The sequence below is a fragment of the Cetorhinus maximus genome, chromosome 13, assembly GCF_964194155.1.
Source record: "Cetorhinus maximus chromosome 13, sCetMax3.hap1.1, whole genome shotgun sequence".
In the NCBI taxonomy this organism is placed as follows: domain Eukaryota; kingdom Metazoa; phylum Chordata; class Chondrichthyes; order Lamniformes; family Cetorhinidae; genus Cetorhinus; species Cetorhinus maximus.
In genome coordinates, this window is record NC_135891.1 from 42,163,829 (window position 1) to 42,185,583 (window position 21,755).

General features: G+C 43.0%; 1 protein-coding gene across 1 annotated transcript in view; it reads right to left on the bottom strand.

Moving 5' to 3' along the window:
• Positions 1-21,755, bottom strand: part of LOC144688570 (cadherin-like protein 26) — a 106,466-nt gene that overhangs the window by 22,543 nt on the left and 62,168 nt on the right. Inside the window, exons 9-13 of the mRNA XM_078555305.1 lie at positions 18,401-18,543; positions 14,279-14,512; positions 13,214-13,435; positions 1,730-1,854; positions 1,258-1,377 (exon numbers count right to left, since the gene is read on the bottom strand). Of these exons, the coding sequence (XP_078411431.1) occupies positions 1,258-1,377; positions 1,730-1,854; positions 13,214-13,435; positions 14,279-14,512; positions 18,401-18,543 (844 nt within the window). The remainder of the gene's footprint in view (positions 1-1,257; positions 1,378-1,729; positions 1,855-13,213; positions 13,436-14,278; positions 14,513-18,400; positions 18,544-21,755) is intronic.

Consider the following 21,755-nt stretch of genomic DNA (forward strand, 5'->3'; position numbering starts at 1 on the left):
CTAGGTGGATCGGGAGGTGGGGGGTCGGGTGGTCAGTCAGGTGGTTGGGTGTTCAGTGGGAGGGTGGTCAGTGGGGGGGGTGGTCATGTGGTTGGTGGTGTCCCGTGGGGGGTTTGGTGGGTTTTAAACTTTCTCTCTGGTGCCAGGAAAGTCAGGAATGTTGCTTAAGGCCCCCAAGGTGCTAAACTCATTTGGGAAAGTCTTGGATCCAGATACTCTAGGTTTACTCCCATTTTTTGCGCAGAAGACTCCACTAACTTCCTTTTCCTCCTTCTTGCCTCCCAGTCAGCAGATGGCCTCTGGCTAGCCACCTCTATCTGTGGGCAAGCGGTTAGCTAGCCTGATATAAGTGGGGCCCATGGGAGGTAAAATAATCTAGGTCTCAAATTGATGCTGTCATGGGATGGGGGGGAGCAGTGGGGGGGCATTGGAGGGAGGGAGGTGGGGCGGGGGGTGGTCTGATAATATTCTTCCAGTTAAAATCTCCCTCAGAAATTATCCTCCAGCTCCTTTTTGATGTTGCTTCCAAGGCTTAAATATTCACTTGTGCCTCAGTGGCTAAATGTGAAATGAGTCTTCAAGGCACATCCATACCAGAGTTCAATACATCCTCATCATGATATCCTCAGGGGTATACTTGATTAATTTGGCAAATGTAACTCAGCACTCTCATTGTTCTACTTATTGCGACTGAGTGACAGCCCAGTGTTGAGTCTACCAGCACCAGCCCTGATCACTTACATCCTTTTGTCAAATTCAATTAATTTAATATGTGCTATATTTTTTCTTCCAATGTTGCATCATTTGTATTGAATTTCATCTGCCATAGTCCAGCCAAATACTGCCTAGATCCTGTAACTCCATGGCTACTTCTTCAGAATCTCATCCTCACTGCACCTTTACCCCACCATCCTACTGGTATCTCCAGGTCACAGGTAAGTTTAAATATGTTTCAAGTGTGTTCTTCACTGCATGATTGAAAAGCAATGTTATTTCTTTCCTAATCTTAAATATTTCAAATATATTAAATCTTTCTGACCATGTTTACAGTTTTGTAAGAAATCAGAGGAAATCTTTATGCATATATTTGCAATTTCATACTACATAGTGACCAAAAAAATGCTTGCTCAAATTAGGATTTGTTTTTCATGTTTCAGGCAACAATGTGCAAATTACAAAATAACATTCTAAATATGGCACACCTAAATCAGGCTTAATTAACTAAATCAAGTTGTAACAGAAGGAACAATTGCTTACTTTCTCTCTCTGCACAGCTTGAGCATATTTTTGCATATTAGAATTATTTGAGAGTTCTCTTCCTGCATCGAATCCAGCATCGTTGAAAACTAATTGAGGTGAATGGTCAATTGATATTGTCTGTAGTAGAAAAAATATATACGAGCATTTCAAATAACCCTTAATTGCAGAGTTTGGAAAAATAGTGCATGATGGAACTCAGCGAACTGCTATTGACTTTATAACAATGTGTCAAAATGTTACATAAAACTTAATGCTATGGACCATTCACTATTTCAGAATGAGCCACAAAATTTAAGTTCCAATATTATGTTCCTAATATGTTACGCAATATTTTTTAAAAAAGTAACTTACTGGTTTTCACTCAGTAATTCGATTATTTATATTTGGCTGAATAAGGGTAATTAAGGGAACTTGTGTTATTGTGGAATTGTAATTCATGCAGGATTTTGGAGCTAGTGCAGTCACTTACCTGACTCTCTGCATGACCTCCTTCATTATTGTAGTTAACCAAAGTCCACATAGGTTCATCAAAAGGTAATGAAAAGGGAGCGTTCTTTATTGTAAATGTGCAAAACATAAATAAACAAAAACCCACTGCAAAGTTTAAAAGAAATAAATGAAATGAGTTAATCAATCAATGTCCATTTGAAAAAATGGCTTCATTTCTTTTGATTAGTAAGATGATTGGAGGTCCTTTACATTTCTTTTGAACAATCGAATAATAATAGTGTGACAACAACAACTTATTTACATAGTGACTTTAACATAACATGTCCCAGGACCCTCCACAGGAGCGTTATAACAGAAAATATGACACCGAGCTATTTAAGAGATATTAGATCCGATGACCAAAAGTGGTAGGTTTTAAGGAGTCTCTCATAGGAGGTAAACAAGATAGAGGGGCAGAGAGGTGTAGTAATTGAATTCTAAAGCTTAGGGCGTAAGCAGCTGAAGGCGCAGCCACCAATGGTTCAGCTATTAAAACCAGGGTTGCTCAAGTGGCCAGAATTAGATGAGCGCGGGTATCTCAGAGGGTCTTTTAATAAATCCGGACAATAAAGCTAATCTTGGTAATGGTGACCATGAAACTATCATCAATTGATGTAAAAACCCATCTGGTTCACTAGTGTCCTTTAGGGAGGGAAATTTGCTGTCCTTACCTGGTCTGGCCTACATGTGATTCCAGATCCACAGCAATGTGGTTGACTCTTAAATGTCCTCTGAAACTGTAATAACTTGAAGGAGGAGCGGCTTTAGTGCAGATAAACGTAACTTTTATTGAGGACACGTGTTATGATGCTTACATGCTTGTCACCATCTCTCTACTGGAAGCACCTCCTATAACATTGACCTATGGTTCATTGACAGGAGGGAGGGACAACTAATCTAATTACTACATTTCCGTAGAACCATAGAAAAGTTATGGCACAGAAAGAGGCCATTCAGCCCATCATGTCTGTGCCAGCCAGAAAAAGATGAAAAAGAAACTAGCCGCTCATTTTAATCCCACTTTCCAGCACTCGGTCTGTAGCCTTGCACGTTAAAGCACTTCAGATGCAGATCCAGGTACCTTTTAAATGAGTTGAGCATTTCTGCCTCAACCACCAGTTTAGGCAGTGAATTCCAAACACCCACCACCCTCTGGGTAAAAAAGTTTTCCGTCATGTCCCCTCTAATCCTTCTACCAATCACCTTAAATCCATGCCTCCTGGTAATTGACCCCTCAGCTAGGGGAAACTAGTCTTTACTATCTACCTTATCTAGACCCTCTGTAAATCTCCTCTGCACTCTCTCCAGAGCAATTATATCCTTCCAGTAATGTGATGACCCAGACTGTACACAAAATTCCAGCTGTGGCCGAACTAGCATTTTATACAGTCGCAGCATTACATCCCTACTTTTGTATTCAATACCTCATCCAATAAAGGAAAGCATTCCATATGCTTTCTTTACCACCTTATCCACCTGCCACCTTCAGGGACCTGTGGACATGCACTCCAAGATCTCTCACTTCCTCAACCCCTCTCAATATCCCCCCATTTATTGAGCATTGCCTTGCCTTACTTGCCCTACCCAAATGCATTACCTCACATTTTTCAGGATTGAATTCCATTTGCCACTTTTCTGCCTGCTCAGCCAAACCATTGATATTATTCTGGAGACAACAGCTATCATCTTCACTAGCAACTACTTGGCCATTTTTTGTGTCTTCTGCAAATTTCCCAATCATATCTCCCATATTTATGTCCAAATAATTGATATATACAACAAACAGCAAGGCCCTAACAGTGAGCCCTGTGGAACACCACTGGAAAGCATTTTCCATTCGCAAAAACATCCATCGACCATTACCCTTTGTTTCCTGTCACTAAGCCAATTTTGGATCCTGTACTTTTGATACTCCTCTAGGCTTTCTACAGTATTTATTCTTTTGTGACTGTCATAAGCTTTCTTTTTCTGCTTTATCTTGGCCTGTCTGCTCTGGATAACTAGGGGGCTCTAGATTTGGCAGTACCACCTTTTTTTGTGGAGACATGTCTACACTGTGCCCGTAGCATCTCGCTTTTGAATGCCTCCCGCTGATTTGACACTGTTTTAACTTCTAATAGCTGTATCCAGTCCACTCTCGCCAGCTCACCTTGGAGCTTCATAAATTTGTCTTCCCCCAATTAAGAACTTTCACTCGCCTTCTATCTTCGTCCTTTTCCATAATGATGCTAAATCTAACTGTATTATGGTCACTATCTCCAAAATGGTCCCCCAGTGCTACTTCATCCACTTGCCCAGCTTCATTTCCTAAGACTAAATCTAGAATTGCACCCTTCTCATTGGGCTTGTTACGTGCTGGCTAATAAAGTTCTCTTGATTGCAGTTCAAGAATTTTGCGCCCTCTGTGGCCGTCACACTGTTCGTATCTCAATTGATATTAGAGTAGTTGAAGTCCCCAATTATTACTGCCCTATTGTTTGTGCACTCCGAAAACTGTCTACATATTTACTCTTCTAACTCCCTTCCACTATTTGGGGGTCTATATTGCACTCCTAGCAATGCGGCTTCCTTTTTTTTATTTCTAGGCTCAACACATATAGTCTCATTTGATGCTTCATTTAGTATATCATCCCTCTTCATAGCTGTAATTGATTCTTTAACCAATAATGCTACATCTGCATTTTTTTTTAATCCCCCTCCCTATCCTGTCTGAAAAATCTATATCCATGGATGCTGAGCCGGAATTTTTGTCCCTCCTTAAGCCAAGTTTCCATTATAGCAATGACATCATGCTGCTATGTGTTTGTCTGTGCCCTCAGCTCATCGGCTTTATTTACTATGCTCCTTGCATTTACATATATACATTTTTAACACTGCCAAATTCCTGTGCTATACACTTTTTAACCTGTGCTTCTCCTGCCTTTCAGAGTCACTCACTAATTCTCCATCTCCTGTACCCTGCTCTGCCTTTGATCTCAGGTTCCCATCCACCTGCCAATCTAGTTTAAACACCACCACCACCACCCCTCCCCTCCACCCCTGCCTCCATCACAAACAGCACTAGCAAATCTCCCTGCGAGGATATTCATCTCAGTCCTGTTCAGGTGTAGAGCGCCCAGCTTTTACAGATCCCACCTTCCCCAGAGCCGGTCCCAATGCCACAGAAATCTGATGCTTTCCCTCCTACACCAGTTTTCCAGCCATGTGTTTAATCACTCAGTTCTCCTATTTCTATGCTCACTTGTATGTGGGACTGGGAGTAATCTGGAGATTACTGCCTTAGAGGTCCTGTTTTTCAATTTCCTTCCTAGCTCCCTAAAGTCTGCGTTCAGGACCTTACAACCCTTTCTACCTAAGTCATTGGTACCAATGTGGACCACAACCTCTGGCTGTTCACCCTCCCCCAGAAGAATGTCCTGCAGCTGCTCTGTGATATCCTTGACTCTGGCATCAGGGAGGCAACATACCATCCTAGAGTCGTGTCGATGGCCGTGGAAACACCTGTCTGTTCCCCTAACTAACGAATCCCCTATCATTATAGCTCTTTCTTTCTTCTTCCTCCCCTCCAGTACAGCTGAGCTGCTCGTGGTGCCACAAACTTGTCTCTGGTCGCACTCCTCTGAGGAACCAGTGCCCTCACCAGCTTCCAAAATGGAAAACCGATTTGTGAGCGGGACTGCTAAACTACCTATCTAGTTTTCTTGGAATACCTGGCAGTCACCCATTCCCTTTCTGCCTCGAGGCTCCTAAGCTGTGGTGTGACCATTTCTCTGAACATACGATCCACATAGCACTCAGCCTCGCAGATGCGCTGCAGTGACTCCAGCTGCCGCTTGAGCTCTGAAACCTGGAACTCAAGGTTCTGCTGCTGGTGACACTTCCTACATATGTGGTCGTCTAAGACATCAGGAGCATCCATGACTTCCCACATATTACAGGACATGCATTCCACACGACTGAGCTACCCTGCCATGACTTCAATTTACCTATTTGACGTTTACTTTATTTTACTTTGGTTTACTTCTATGAACTTTAGATTACTTGGCCCTACTTAATAAAGCTTAACAAATGTACAGTTCCTCCCCCTTAAATTCCTTATATGTTTACAATAATAACATGCCTGAAAACTAAAATAACATTTCTAAAGTCTTTAGCTTCCCTCGTAAACAAGAACAGAACATTCTCTCTTCTTTTTTCAAAACAAATCTAAATCTAGAAGATTTGGGGTAGACTGCCCAAACTCCAATTGATCACTAGGGAATTATTCTGCCCCTTAGTGTCCTTGGCAAGCACTTCTAGGCTATGACTACAAATTAAGCCTCTAAGGTGCTCTGCGGGAACAGTCAGAGTGAGGCAGCCCTTCTGAGGGAGGTTCTGAAACAGGAACAATGGGGTTTTAAGCCACATAAAAAGATGCGTCACTGGAACTGGGTGGTTCTGTACTCAACAACTCATTGGATGTGTAGCAGCTGTAGGCTGACCACACACTTCAGAGGTCAGCAGCGAAATATCAATCACAGGTTGATCCTTCATTCGTTGAGTTGTTTCTCTTGCTCAAATGTAATCCCTACATATTTATGCACAACTTTGTTCTCAACTTGAACTCAAAATGACAATGGATCAGTTTCTGAAATAATGGCTCGTGGAGTCCAACTTCCAAAATTACTCATGTACACAGGGTCGCCTACTTTGAACATACGAGCACCGCTGTGTAGGTCATGTTTCAGTTTCTGGGTGGTTTGTTTCTGTCTCACCTTCCCCTCCAAATTCGGAAACGGCAAATCGAGACACATGCACAAGCGGCGTTTCATCAGCAATTTTGACAGTGTGGAGCCCATAGTAGTCTGTGATGTTCTGCGGTAACTCAGAAGGAATCTAGAAAGACGAAATTCCAAGGTACCTCCAGACAACTTTCTTATACCGGCTTGAAAGGTCTGGACAGCTCTTTCGGCGAGAATGTTTGACGAAGGATGCCATGGAGCAATCCTTATGTGCCGGATACTGTTCTGGTGAACTTCTGAAGTTCTACGCTGGTGAATGCTGTTCTATTGACAGAGACAATAATCTCAGGCAAACCATGTATACTAAAGAAGTGATGCAGCTTCTCAATAGTTGCAGCTGAAGTTGGCGTTTTTACCTCATGGACATCAAGCCACTTCGAATGTGCATTGATGAGTAACAGGGACATGGTGCCTAGAAATGGTCCTGTATAGTCAATATGCAGTCTGAACTGAGGATGGCCAGGGCATTCCCGTGGGTGAAGAGGAGCTGAAGCAGGTAGCTTCTGCTGTTGCTGGTAAAGGGAACAATGTTTAACCATGCTCCTGGCCACCAGACATAACTACGTGCCAACATCTGCATCTTGACGTGCCTAGTTGTGTGCTGTGGAGCTCTGCCAAGTGTGACTCCCTGCCCTTGGAAGGGACCATGACTCTGGAACCCCACAGCAAGATTCTGTCCTGGCAACTCAGTTCAGTGCTTCTGGAATAAGAAGGGGCACAGGTCATCAGACACATGGGTACTTGGCCAGCCTTGTAAAATAAAGTCTTTAACTTTTTACAGTACTGGATCTCTGCTCGTCCAATTCTTGACCTGTTTAGCGCATACAGGTGATGAATCCAAAAAATTTAACAACACTAACTCTTGTGGAATGGGTGTGTTGGCAGGGCTGCCCAGTAATGGAAGATGACTAAGCGCATCTGCATTGGCTATCTGTGAGCCAGGGTGGTACAGGAATGTGTACTCATAAGCTGGTAGCATCAGGACCCAACTCTGGATTCCCGCTGAAGCTATAGGCAGAATAGCTTTGTCTTCGCTGAACAAACTTGTCGGTGGCTTACCATCAGACACAATTGTGAAATGTCGCCCGTGCAGGTATTGGTGAAACTTCTTGACACCAAACACAACCAACAGCCTTTCTTTCTCCAGCTGAGTGAACCCTTTTCAGCCTGGGAGAGCGTCCTTGAAACGTAGCCGATGGGCCTTTCTGACCTGTCCTCCATTTGGTGTGATAGAATGGCTCCTATGCCATAGGGAGAAGCATCACACATCTGCACTAGCTCTTTAGATGGGTCATAATGTACCACCAAGCATGATGAATGAAGCAGTTTTTTCACTGCTGCAAAGGCTGCTTCTTGTTGTGAACTCCATGACCAGCGGTGATTCTTCCTCAGCCACAGGTGGAGTGGTTGCAAGCACAGTGGACAGATTGGGTAAGGAATGGCTGTACTAATTTATCAGCCCTAGAAATGACTTAAGCTTTGTAACATTACAGGGTGATGCTGCATCTTTAATTGCTTGGACCTTGACTTTAACAGGATGCAACCCCATAGCATCTACTCTGTGGCCCAGGTAGGTTACCTCAGATACCTGGAATGTGCATTTTTCTCACTTCAAACAGAAACCTGCTTCCATAAATCTTTTCAACACTTCCTCAAGGTTAGTTAAATGTTTAGCTTTGGTCAGTCCAGTGAAGAGAATGTCATCTAAGTACACGACTACACATGGAAGTCCCTGCAGGAGACTCTCCATGGCTCTCTATAAAATAGTACATGCTGATGAAACTCCAAAAGGTGATCGGATGTAATGGCAGAGGCCTTTGTGATTATTGATTGTCACATAATCTCTTGATGTGCTGTCCAATTCCAACTGCTGATAGGCATGACTCATGTCTAGCTTTATGCATGAGTTGCCTCCTGCTAACTTGGCACACAAGTCATCGACTTTGGGAATGGGGTATTTATCTAACTTTGCTGCTCTGTTGACTGTCAGTTTGTAGTCACTGCATAGACATTTGGTCTCATCTAGCTTGGCAACTGGGATGATGGGTGCTGCCAACTCAGAAAACTGGATAGGCTGAATTATTCCCAGGGGCAGAATTTTTCATATGGCAGGCAGGCTCAGCTGGAGTGGCCGGGGGCAGTCACAAAGCCGATTGCCACCCGTCATCAGCTCTGCACTGCCATTTTATGTGGGCGGGCCAATTAAGGCCTGACCAGCGTAATACGTGAGCAGTAGCGCTCAATGCTACCTGTGCGAGCGGGAAGAGGAGGGAGAGTCGGGGCCAGCGCACATGTGCGAAAGAGCACTTCAATCTCCCTGAGGCCTCAGGGGGATTGAATCGATGTTCAAAAAATGAAATTAAAGGTTTAAAAATTTATTTAAACATGTCCAATCATGTGACTGTGTCACATGCGATGGGACATGTTTTTATATTTAGCGAAAAAAAATGTATTTATTTCATAAAAGTTTTCGGAAACCTCATCCCGCTCCTGGACGAGGTTTCTGAAAAAACGCAAAAGCCGCTTGGCCTTTTCACCTGCCCGCTGACCTTAAGATTGGACGGGCAGCATTACTGATGACGTGAATCACTTTCTTAATGGCCTTAATAGGCCATTTACATATCGGTAGGTGTGCAGCAGACTCCAGCGCACGTCCATGAATGAAATATCATGGGATTGTGCGATGACGTTGGGACGCACGCCCGACATCATCGTGTGTCATTTTACGTGTCAGTGTGTCGGGCCCACCCCCGTATGCTGACTGAAAAATCCTGCCCCAGGTTTTCCAACTGCACAGCTCTGCGTCCACTTCTTCTTTTGGTGAGTAAGGCACCAGCCTGGCCTTGAAGAAATGTGGTATTTTAGTTTGCATGCCCTTCGATTTTCCCAATTCATCTTAGAAAACAGTATCATATTTCTTCAAGAGCTCTGGAATTCCACTGGACTTCAAATGGAATACTTCTGACCAGCCTAGTTTTATTTTTTGCAGCCAATCTCGACCCAACAGGCTGGGCCTCTCTCCCTCCATGACCATCACAGGAAGCTGGGCCGTCTGCTGGTTGTAGCGGACTGGAACAGTAGCACCGCCTTTGACATGAATGGGCTCTCCAGGTTGGTGGATGTGCACTCCAATGCCAATGCCATCACTGAGATATTTGAACGTGTACTCTCCAACAACAGTAGCTGAAGCACTGGGTGTCCACCTCCATCTGCAGTTGCTTGCCATTCACCTGCACTGTCACTATAATGGGTTCAGATTTAACAGCAGTCACACGATACAGAGAGTATACGTCAGCAGCATCAGCTTCTGCAGTGTCAGTTGACTCAATCAGATTTGTTCTCTGCTTTGTTGTTTGTTTATTTTTTGTTCTGCATTGCCTAGCCAGGTGTCCTTTCTTGTGGCAATGGTTGCAATCTGCCTCTCTGAATCTGCATATATCTGCTCCATGATTCCAGCCACATCCACAGCAAATGCTGACGCATTGTAATTAGGCTTCCTGACTTGTCGTTCGGTAGACAGGGAATTGGCTTGAAAATCTGCTGTGCCGCTTTTTGTGCTATGCTCAGCGGCAGGCTTCTGCCTAACATGGTGCGCTGCTCCATTATTCACGTGGTGCAAACCCTGAGAGACTTTTGCAGCACTTTCCATAGTGAGAGAAAGTTCCAGAATGCGTTTGAAATTAATATCCGATTCACCCCGCATTCAAGTCTGTCCCGCAGCATAGAAACCTAGTCTTTCAACATACTGACTCCAATCTTCTGCATTTGCATTATACAGATCAATCCTTCTGAACAGCGACATGATCAGTAAGTATTTCTCAACTTTGTGTCACTCACAGCGTTGAGTGTATGCGAAGTATACAGCAAAAGTCAGTTTTATCCTTCTCGCCAACTTGGAAATAACTTGAGGGAAGAACAGGTTTAGTGCAGATAAACATAATTTTTATTGAGGACACGTTGTGATGCTTATGTGGTTGTCGCCATCTCTTTACTGGAAGCACATCTCATAGCGCCTCTCAACGGTTGATTGACAGGAGAGAGGGACAACTAATCTAATTACTTCAGAGATGGCCTAGCAAGCCATTCAGCTCAAGCACAGTTATGGGTGGGCAACAAATGCTGGTCTTACTAGCAACACCCACATCCCATGAAAGAATAAAGAAAAAAAAGAAACTGGATAATCTTCATCAAAAAAGTCATTAGACAGTGAACTATCACATTGGTACAGTTAAAGGTGCTCTGACGTTTTTTGGACAGACTACCAGATGTTCTAAATTGCATTTATGTTAATACTGATCCAGGAGTAGTTGATCTTGTAGTCAGTACAGAGGGAAAATGTTCTAGTCTCACAATTATCAGTGTTCACCTTGGCAAATATGATAGTCATCAAAATATAGCTCTATAAGACACTTCAATAGTTCAATAGAGTCAGAGATACTTCTCATAGGCTGGAAGTTAGCTCAGTTAGGTCCAACTTTCAAAAAAAGAAGCAAATCAAAGCAAGGGAACTATAGGGCTACTAGCTGGACACTATTATTGGGAAGATGCTAGAAGTTTCCATAAGAAATGCCATTTATGATTACTGGGAAAGAAAAAGCGCCATTAGAAATTCACAACATGGCTTCTAGAAAAAGCAGGTCATACCTAAAATAGTTTTTTTAAGGAAGTCGCGCAGATAGTGGATGAGCAGTATTTGGTAGATATTATTTAACTGGACCTGCAGGAGCACATTTCAAACTAGGGGCTGGATTTATCAGACCCTTGCCAGGAGTGTTTTCAGCAGGGAGGGGGTCACATAAAACACAAGAGGTGGCAAGTCCACCACCTTCCTGCCAACCCCTGAGAAGTCCCCCATAACATAGTCGGTGGGCAGGTGCCAAATCAGCAGCCCACCCGACATTTTAAAATAATTAGTTAATGGTCAATTGAGCTTATTACCAACCCAATTGGCCTGAATAATACACTCTGCCCATGCCATAAGATGCTGTTTTTTTAAGTAATTGCTTAAAAGGCGGGAAGGAGGGGAATACGTCATTTGCAGGGGTGACCTAAGCATATCGGGGACACCCACTCCATGATGATATCCCCACTTTGTTCCTTCCCTCCTGGCCTCCAAAATCTGACCTTTTAACCCCTTGACCCCACCCCCACCCCACCAACTAGGCTCCCCAATCTTTCCTGTCTAAAACCACAGTCTTACCTGGGTCTGAAGGCCATGGCTGCTTTCATCTGTGAGCCTGCTCGCAGTCCCAGCAGCACCTACTACTGAGCTCTAGTGCTGCTGGGACTGCTAGAGCTGCCAAACAATCAGATTGGCCGGCAGCTCTTGAGGGCTGGACTTCCTACCACAGAGGGGCAGAAGTTCCACTCTCACCTTGCTCCTGCAGCGTGTTATTGCTGCAGGATGGTTTTGTTTAACGTGGGGTCAGCTGGCATCCAACATTTCTTCTGGGAGGATAAGCAATACATCCCACCTCCTCCCCACCACCTCCTCTGTAAAATTCAGTCCGAGGTTACTTTCAAGGTGGGATCTTGTGGCACAGTAATTGGAGAAAATTTGAAATGCTGGATTAGGAATTGGCATCAATAGATTTAAGGTAATTGTCAAAAGAACCAGAGGCAAGATAAGTAGAATCTTTTTTTTTACACAGTAAGTTGTTACGACCTGGGATGCACTGCTTGAGAGAGTATGGTAGAAACAGATTCAGTAATAGCTTTCAAAAGTAAAATGGATAAATACTTCAGGAGCAAACATTTGTATGGCTTTGGGGAAAGGGTAAGGAAGTTGGATTATTGGATAGCTCCTTCAAAGAGCTGCCACAGGCAAGATGGCCAAATAGCTTCCCTCTGTGCTGCATCATTCTATGATTCTAACTTCAGTCACATTCTGCTACACATCCAGTACAAAACCAAATGAGACAACTTGCTTGGAACTCAGCAATGTGTAATTTATTTAATGAATATGTATCCCAGCATACTTCAGAAATAGTTGGAGTAAGCAGGCGGTTAGGAAAATAATTTGGTAATTTGTTTTTAGGAATAAGGAAAATTGATTTTTTTAAGTATTAATATTTAAAAATGTATCAATAATAACCAATAAATTCAAGATCACTGATAAAAGATCTAGGGGGGGATGAATTTTTTTTCACTAAGAGAGATGTTGGGATTCAGAACACCAAATGTGAAAAGATTGTGGAAGCTGACTACATAAATGATTCTAAAAGGGATTTAGACAGGTACTTGAGGATGAGGAACGTACAGAGATGTGAACAAAATGTGGAACTAATCATGAATTCTCTTTCTTAGAGCCAGCACAAAGTATGATGGTCTAAATGGCCACCTCCTGCACTGGAACATCCCATGATTCCATAATATTAAGCATTCATATCAATTTCACCTGAATTTGTTAATATGTTCATTTTCTGATATCACATTACAGAGTATACAAATATGTCTTTTTTGGACTTGAAGCTTTTAATGCTCAGTGTTTATGTAAGTTAAAGTAGCTTTTAACGGTGGATCACTTAAAAATATATTTTTACAACATATATTCTTTAGAATGTAAATCCACTACTTTGAAGGTATTAAATCCCCATATCACTGCAGGTAGTTGGAAACCTCGAAATGATATAAACCTTTATCAACTGAATGTAAAAAGGTATCAAGTGATAATGCGTACTTACAGAGCAAAAGTAATAAACCAGCAAAGAGCAATCCAATCCCAGATCCTGCTAAGGCAGTTGTTCCAGGCTTTAGAACATGGCATGTTTTGCCATCAAGACAATGACAGATGCGCAGATTCAAAGAGCGTTCTTGGGCTTTCCCCTGCCTGTCACGGATTTTGAGAGGCACACTGTAGTTTCCAATGGGAATTTTCTTTTTCCTCACAAGCAGAGCAGCGATGTCTGACAAAATAAAGTATCCAATAGAAATAATGTTAGGACATTGGCGAGGAGATAATAATCTGCACTATAGTTTCAACCCGTTATTACTCATACCTTCAAGTAGCAAGGAAAAAGGTAACTTAATTGCAAACCTTTCAAGAAGTGATAAAAATGATTATACATATCAACTTATGCATTGCTTTCTGACTGATTACTAGCATTCATTTTTTGGGGACTGACATTAGCTGTTCAAGTTAGCTTTACCTGATTAAATATCATCAACCCTAAAAGATGTGACAAAGCCTCATTGCACAGGACCTGTTCTACTTTTCACTGGATGACAAGTGAAGGTAATATGAAGGAAAGAGGGGTCCAAGGGCAGGGAAGGCAGTCCCCGCCGCCCCAACAGAAAACCCAGAAGGGTTTTTCCTCCCACACTCAGCTCTGTATTTTTTAAAGATTGTTTTGCCTACTTCTGTAAGCTTGCAGGGCCCCTGCCTGTCTCAGCAGTGGCCACCACTCCTGGTAGCACTCCTAAGGCTGCTGAGTTGTTGGCCCTCTAATTGGGCCAGCAGCTATTGGGTGCTGGCTACCATCCTTAATAGGAAGGCAACCCTAAAAACAGCCACTTAATTGGTTGTGGCCTGTAAAATTCAGTGGGAAGTCCTGCAGCCCCCCATAGCATGCTAGCAACACACATTTCCTTCCAATGTTGGGCTGTCTGCCCAATCAGTAAAATTCAGGCCTATGACTCTATGAGATTCTGCCTAACCTGCTGAGTGTTTCCAGCATTTTCTGTTAATATTCCATCCACCTCATCTAAAGAAAATATGTATTCATATAGAAATTTATAGATATATATACCTGATGCTTTCGCTAATTCCCAATTGTCCTTTATATTTTGTTCATTGTCTAACAGTTCAAATGTGAAGGGACCACTGAAGGGATCCAGGTCATCATCCTGTGCTGTAATGATTATATTTGGGACTTCACCATCATCACACATCGCTTGGGATGATTTGAGAAGATAAGGTAGATTGTCATTAACATCAACCAGAGAAAGAGACATTGTGCCAGTCCCTGTTTTCGGAATCTCACCTGCAGTAAACAAGAGATGGATGTCAATACAAAAATGAAGTGACTTCACTCACAAATGTTTTTTTGGAGGGATGGGGAGGAGGGAGTGATTGCTCTGTAACCATTTAGCTGAGTTTGAGAGATTTTAATCCACTTGGCAACTTCTAAAATGTAAAGTAAATTAAAGAGAATTACTCAAAAAGCTATAATTTGAACAACAATAACGAAGCAATTTACATTTATATAGCATCTTTAATACAACGTTCCAAGGTGTTTCAGAGGAGCATTATAAAACAAAATATGACACCAAGCCACGTAAGATAATATTAGGATCGAAAGCTTGGTCAAACAGGTAGGTTTTAAGAAATGTCTTAAAGGAGGAAAGTGAGGTAGCGAGCCAGAGAGGTTTAGGAAGGGAATTCCAAAACATAGGGCCTAGGCAACTGAAGGCACAGGCATTAATGTTGGAGTGATTAAAATTGAGGATGCTCAAGAGGCCAGAATTAGATGAGCGCAGATATCTGGAGGGTTGTGGAACTGGTGGAGATTACAATGATAGGGAGGGTTGAGGCCATGGAAGTATTTGAGAACAAGGATGGGAATTTTAAAATCAATGCTTTGCTTGACTGCAATGTAGGTCGCTGAGTACAGGAGTAATAAGTGAACAAGACTTGAATGCAAGTAAGAAGAGTTTTGGATGACCTTCAGTTTATACAAGGTAGAATATAGGAGACCAGCCAGCCCTGGAATAGTCAAGTCCAGTGGTAACAAAGGCAAAAATGAGGATTTCAGCAGTAGATAAGCTGAGGCTGTGGTGAAGGTGGGCGATGTCACAGGGATGGAAATTGGCGGTCTTAATGATGGTGAGAATGTGAGGACGGAGCTCATCTTGGTCAAACCAAGGGTGTGAAGAGTCTGGTTTAGTCCCAGACAGTAGCCAGAGAGAGAGATGGAACAAACTACCGCAACACAGTTGGTAACAACTCACTATTTTGCTTAAGACACATTTCAAAATTAAAAAGAGGGGGGCAAAGGTCAACTGCATATCTGCAGGGCCATGTTCGTCTCACTACCACACCTTTCTTACGCATTAACAAGGTAGCAAGTCTGCTGCCAGCTCTTGAAATGACCCAGAAGCAAAGACATTCAGTGCCATAGTCAATTTCACAACTACCTGCAGGGTGTGCCCACTCAACCGGCAAGACCTGAGATTTTCCTCCACAAGGGCACAGAAATCAGCAATCACTTAAATTGATAGGCACAGACTCTGGTGGCACAGATGCTCTGACATGTCCAGGAAGCTGATTCTTTGGCGGTAGACCCTATGGTGAGCATGTCATCTTCATAACCTTCTTGCTCCTCCGGCATCACCTCTGCATCCCTTAGAACCAAAAGGTTGCATTTATTGCTGGAGTGGCTGTTCCTCACTGCTGCTCATTGCTGAACTCCATGTCCAGGGACGGCCTTATTTGCTGCCAACTGCACTGTAATGGCTGCCTGGACTGCCCTGTATGCTCCACTAACCCCTACAGGTGCATACCTCCCATCAGCCCTCCATGCCCCTCCCACCCCCTGCCAAATCACCCTAGTGTATGCACAGTAAACTCTCATTGAGCTCTGTATATGCAATGACCACTCTCTGTCAATGCATGGAGTTCTCTCTGCTCCTTTAACTCATCACAAGCCACTATCACAGGCTCCCCACTGGGCTGTTGCCTCCTCTCCATGGATGTATGTGTGACTCTGAGTGTTTCCTGTGCCTCCCCTCCAATATCTCATTCTTCCCTTCAACAAGCTCTCCATTGGCTTATATGCATCTTCAACTGATGACCCACCACTTTTGAATAGGTTGCTGCAAGCCATTACATAATGCCTCCACAAAGGGGAGGTGGGACTGGTCTGCGATGTGCCTCCACTATGTTATGAGAGTTTAGCTCATTTTCTCCCTGTTTTCCATGGCTACAGCACAGAGACTCTGCAAATCTCTAGGAATTGAGCTATGGCTCACTAAAGAGACAATTCCATGCCCAGGGATGGCCTTATTTGCCACCAACTGCACTGTAATGGCTGCCTGGACAGCCTGTATGCTCCACTAACTCCTACAGGTGCACACCTCCCATCAGCCCCCATACCCCTCCTGCCCCCTGCTACAGACAACATGGATAATATCTGCTACACCAACTTTAATTTAATTGCAATATTGAAATAGAGATAGAAATCAAAATGGTTTAATTCAACTCAAGAGGCCTGGTAATTTCCTTTGGATCCATATCCCCAACACAAATTTTCATGTTGAGAAAAACCACAACAATCTTCTCAAAGGATTAATGTCACTCTCTATGTTCATCCTTCCATGAGCTCAACTGTTGTCCACAATAACGTCTGCATTATAGTCCCGAGAATAATCTTCTTTCTTGTTAAACTGCACAATAATTTACCAGAAGTTTTGTAGGATTTTTCATTATGCCTCTTGAATATTTAATGTTTTGCTCTGTACCATGATTGCTCATTTTTACACCACATATCCCTTATAATCCTTATTTATGACTGATATATTTTTCTAAACAGAGATAAAGTATTCTTCTAATTGTTATTAAATCTGAATTTTCAAAGGCATTTGACTGTTCACAACTTTTATATCAGCACTTCCAAATGTAATAGAAGATACCCAGAGTTTGAGGTGAAAATAATGGTAAAGCTATCAATATTCAGAGTTACTAAACAGTAAATTGGATAGCTAACTCTGGTGAGTGCATATGTACAATTAAATGTGGAGCACAGGAAATTGCAGCCCAAGTTGCCTTATTCCTCCATAAGCTTTGCTATACAAATATCTTGTTCAAAGAATGGGCATTGAAACACAAGGAATAGTGAGAATTTGCTCTACGTATGTGATATACACCCACTAAACACACCAGAAAAAATTTGGGCTTTCCCATTCAAGCGTAAGTGAATTTTTAACCCATTGATTACTCTTAATTATACACGGACATTGAAAATTAATTTTTACAAATATGGAGTCGCATTCTCTCAGATTTTAGTTATTGTCAGAGATTTTTTAAAAATTCTTCTGACTTCTCCTTTGTTTCTCTTTTATCTCTCTTGATTTCATCTTTTTTTCCCTCTCTATTTTGTTTTCTCTACACAATCTTAAATAAATTAATGGTGAGGCATGTTTGGATGCGGATTCTGACAGTGGAGGTGGTGGGGGTGGATGGTGGCGAGAGAGAAGGGGGTTTGATGGCAAAGAAAAAAGGTAGATTTGTGGGCTGGGAGGAAGCCCTCCTGCTCTTCCCAGCTCACAAGTAGTGTTGTAGGGCATTTACCTTTTCTCTAAAGCTGCTCTTCCTCCTTTGAGCTGTCAGGTTTCCCAAGGCCAAGGTTAAAATTGTTGTTATAACATTAAATAGCCAGCCCACTTCCTGGGTACAGGTGAGCTGCTTGACCCCCACACCCTGTCCAACCTCCATAAAACCTGGTACTGGAAGGGTTGGAGGTGGGTTTAAAGTTTCTAAAGTTTTTACATCTGATCTGACCCCAACCCATTCATTTTTGGTGGTTAAGATCCCCCGCCCCCCTCTGACACCGAGTGCTTCAGTAAGAATTTTTCAATCTAATTGCTTAGGGGACACATGCTTGCTTGCCCAATTTACATAGGTTCCAGATCACCTTGTAGAGAGTGCTTTTGACTATCTAATCACTGCACGTTCCAGTGCAAAAGTTCAAAGGAATTCTGTGGGCAAGTTAGGTGCATTAAACAGCGAGTACCATTAGTTCACCACTGACTGGAAAATCTGAGCAGTTGAGAAAGATGAAACATTATTGCATGCTTGTTTTGGAAATGCATTTAGAGAAAATGCCCATTTAAGTAAGTAAGCTGTAAATTAATATTTACAGGAGAAAACTTACCATCCTCAACTGCATAAACTGTAAATGTATAAACACTATTATTCACATAAGGTGATTCTCGATCCAGTTTTTTCACTGTTGAGATAACACCAGTGTCAGAATCTACAGCAATCCATTCAGCTGGTTCAGGTCCTTTTACATATCTTTCAAACAAAAAGACACAAGGGGTTATTCGAGAATTTGGACCATTAATCACTGATAAATCACCAGGTATTTTTACATGTTACAGCTAAAGAAGTTGAGTCCATTTGATCTCCTGCACTGGTTTTGTTTGTCAGAGGGGTCAGAGATGAATTTTCCACATGTTTTTCTTCTCTTTTTTGCCCTTGGTTTTACTTGGGTTTTCTCGCCTCTACCCGGAGATTGCATGGCCCCAGGTTTCAGGTTTTTGGTAAGTTGGTGTCACTTTATGTCATTGTTGATAATTCCTTCCATGGCTTTGCTGATGAATGACGGTGTCCTTTTTAATTACATTGCCATGTTTTCTGAATCAAGGTAGCTCATAAGATAGGATAGAGATGTTCTAACTTATTTTATTCGTTCATGGGATTCGTTCATGTCACTGGCTAATCGAGCAATTATTGCCCATCCCTAATTGCCCTTGAGATGGAGGTGGTGAACCGCCTTCCTGAACTGTTGCAGTCCATGTGGTGTAGGAACACCCACAGTGCTGTTAGGAAGGGAATTCCAGGATTTTGACCCAGCAACAGTGAAGGGACAGTGATATAGTTCCAAGTCAGGATGGTGAATGGCTTGGAGGGAAACTTGGAGGTTTGTGGTGTTCCTATGTATCTGCTGCTCTTGTCCTTCTAGGGATTATAGGTTGCGGGTTTGGAAGGTGCTGTCGAAGGAAGAGGTCACGGGTTTGGAAGATATTGTTGAAGGAGAGGTCGGCGAAGGTGCTGTCGAAGGAACAAGACTCCAATTGACTGGATTAGACTTATCCTGTCTTTTTGGTGGATAGGACATAGTAGGTAATCTTCCACAGTCAGGCAGATGCCAGTACCATGAAAATACTGCTGTAGTTTTGCTGAAAGAAGAGACATGCTGTCAAAGCTCATGCTGCTCATCTTGCCCTCATCAGAACAGGCACAAAACTGTTAATAAGGCCGTTATTTTTGGACCTGAAAAGTGCCCAATCTACCTCAAATTATCCTGAAAGGGTAAAGTATATCTCAAAAATTTGAGCAACAGATGAAGCTAGCCATTTCATGTTGGTACTATGCAATAGCAACACAAGTGCTGTTTTCCACTAACAGGACGCTGTATCAAGCCAAAAAGATGTTCTGGCTACCACATAAATAAACAATGTGGTATACGAATGCGTGGACCATAAATCCCAATGACTGGTTGATTATATCGAACAGTACGTCCCTTCAGTTGTTCAGAATAGATAGAGTACTGACCAACCCATGCTTGCAATCTTCAGAATGTGGTCCTGGATTTTCACTGAGTTGGGTTGACTCGGGAGCCCTTTAAAAATTGTGGGTGAGTCCTGATTCTGGGATTCCTAACCCCATTCCCAGGCTGTGCCATTTTCAGGTGTGCCTTTAAGGGTTGCAGGCTGCTTCCTGTCAGAAGTTCGCACTCAGCAGTCTCAACCTGGCCAACTCCATCGCAGAGACAGGTATCAGCTAGTCCTCCGCAATTTTCATGGAGTCGGACCAGGTTTTTAAAGAATCATTGTTCATGGCCCCTTACAGAAGTCATGAACCCTAGTGTGCAAGAGGGGACTTTTTAAAAGGTAAGTTCAAAGGGTCCCCCTCATGCCCCTATGCCAGGCTCTGCCCTTCCACCCACCCCCTATTTATCCTCGTGCCCCCATGCCATGCTCTGGCAGTTCCATGCCCATTGACCCACTGCAATCTTTCTAGAACCAATGAAAACCACAATTTAAAGTGGTATGTGTAAAAAAAAAGCTATGAATATGTAATCCATTGATAACTTTCTCCTATGAAATAAAAGTCTGGATGGCAAGCTAATAAAAGTGTCAATCATCCAGGTCTTTTGAAGTTTCAACAACCACAAACTGCAAACACTTGAAAAAAACTTGAGTTATGTCAACAAACATTGTGAAAATGAGGCAGAGATCAGAGAGCCTGAGCTGTCAATCAAACAATGTTTCTTCTGGGGAGCAGGTGTCCTGGTATTCTAATAGACGTCTGGGCTATCAGCCAAGCCTCATAATAAGGCATGGGAGTAGGTGGAAGGGCAGAGCCTGGCATAGGGTGTATGAGGGGACATGGGGGTGAGTGGGGGGGAATGACGTGGCATGGATGGGGCATGGGGAGTGTTTCGAGGGTTAACAGGGTGTGTGGAGTGAGGACTGGAAAAGTCCCATGGTACCAAGGCAGTCCTTTTAAACAGCCTGCCTCAGCACCTGGCAGCTCCGAGGCTGTTTTTGCACTTCTTCCCAGGTCAGCTGGCCCGACTCCAGCAATGATGATCCTGTTTCGGGCACTTCCTCCCAGGGCGGGCAGGCTAAGCCGTGAATTTTCCTGACTCCCCTCGAGGATGAAAATCCAGGCCATAATGTCAAACATTAGATGAGATTCTGCAATTGGGCAGCATTTGCTGAAGAATCCAAGTGTGCTGAGAATTACAACCAATTTAAGATTATCAGTCAAGCTTGCAATGTAGCTCAGTTAGGCTTGCTAGAAGCTACACATATTCATATGCAGGGAGCTGTCCTCTGCAGCAAAAGGAATATGTCCAAACATTGCATCTTTATTGAATAAACAAAAGCATGGGGGACAGTAGCTCCCTGGTGCATTCGCCATGGCAATGTATCACCCAATCAGAGTTGACTTGCCAACCAATCAGCACCCTTTGCTCATGCGGTAAAAATTGTTGTTCTCTTTGAAATTTGGCATTCTTGCTTTCTGTCCTGATGGAGTTCAAGATCAGAAGCATCAACAGCATGTCTCTTTCTTTCAGCAGTGCTCAAGTTCTGTACTACTAAGCGACTACTTCTGTAATTTATCTAGGTGGGCAACAGTTCAGGTGTGCAGATCTTCAACACTACATCAGCGATGTTGTCAGGGTCCATAGTCTTCTGGTACACTCAGCCACATCCTGACGTCATGAAGGGTGAACTGATTGGCTAGACAATCAGGTGTTCAAAATCATGGGGGATCTAGACCGAGTAGATAGAAACTGTTCCCTTAGGCAGAAGGGTTGCGAACCAGAGGGCCCAGGTTTAAGGTGATAGGGAAGAAACCCAAAGGTAGCATAAGGAAAAACTTTTTTATCCAGTGACTGGTTATGATCTAGAAAGCACTCTCCGAGGGGAGTGTGTTTACCATGTAGGTATCCTTATTTTTAACATGGTGCCTCATTCTTAGGTGTGCCTGGT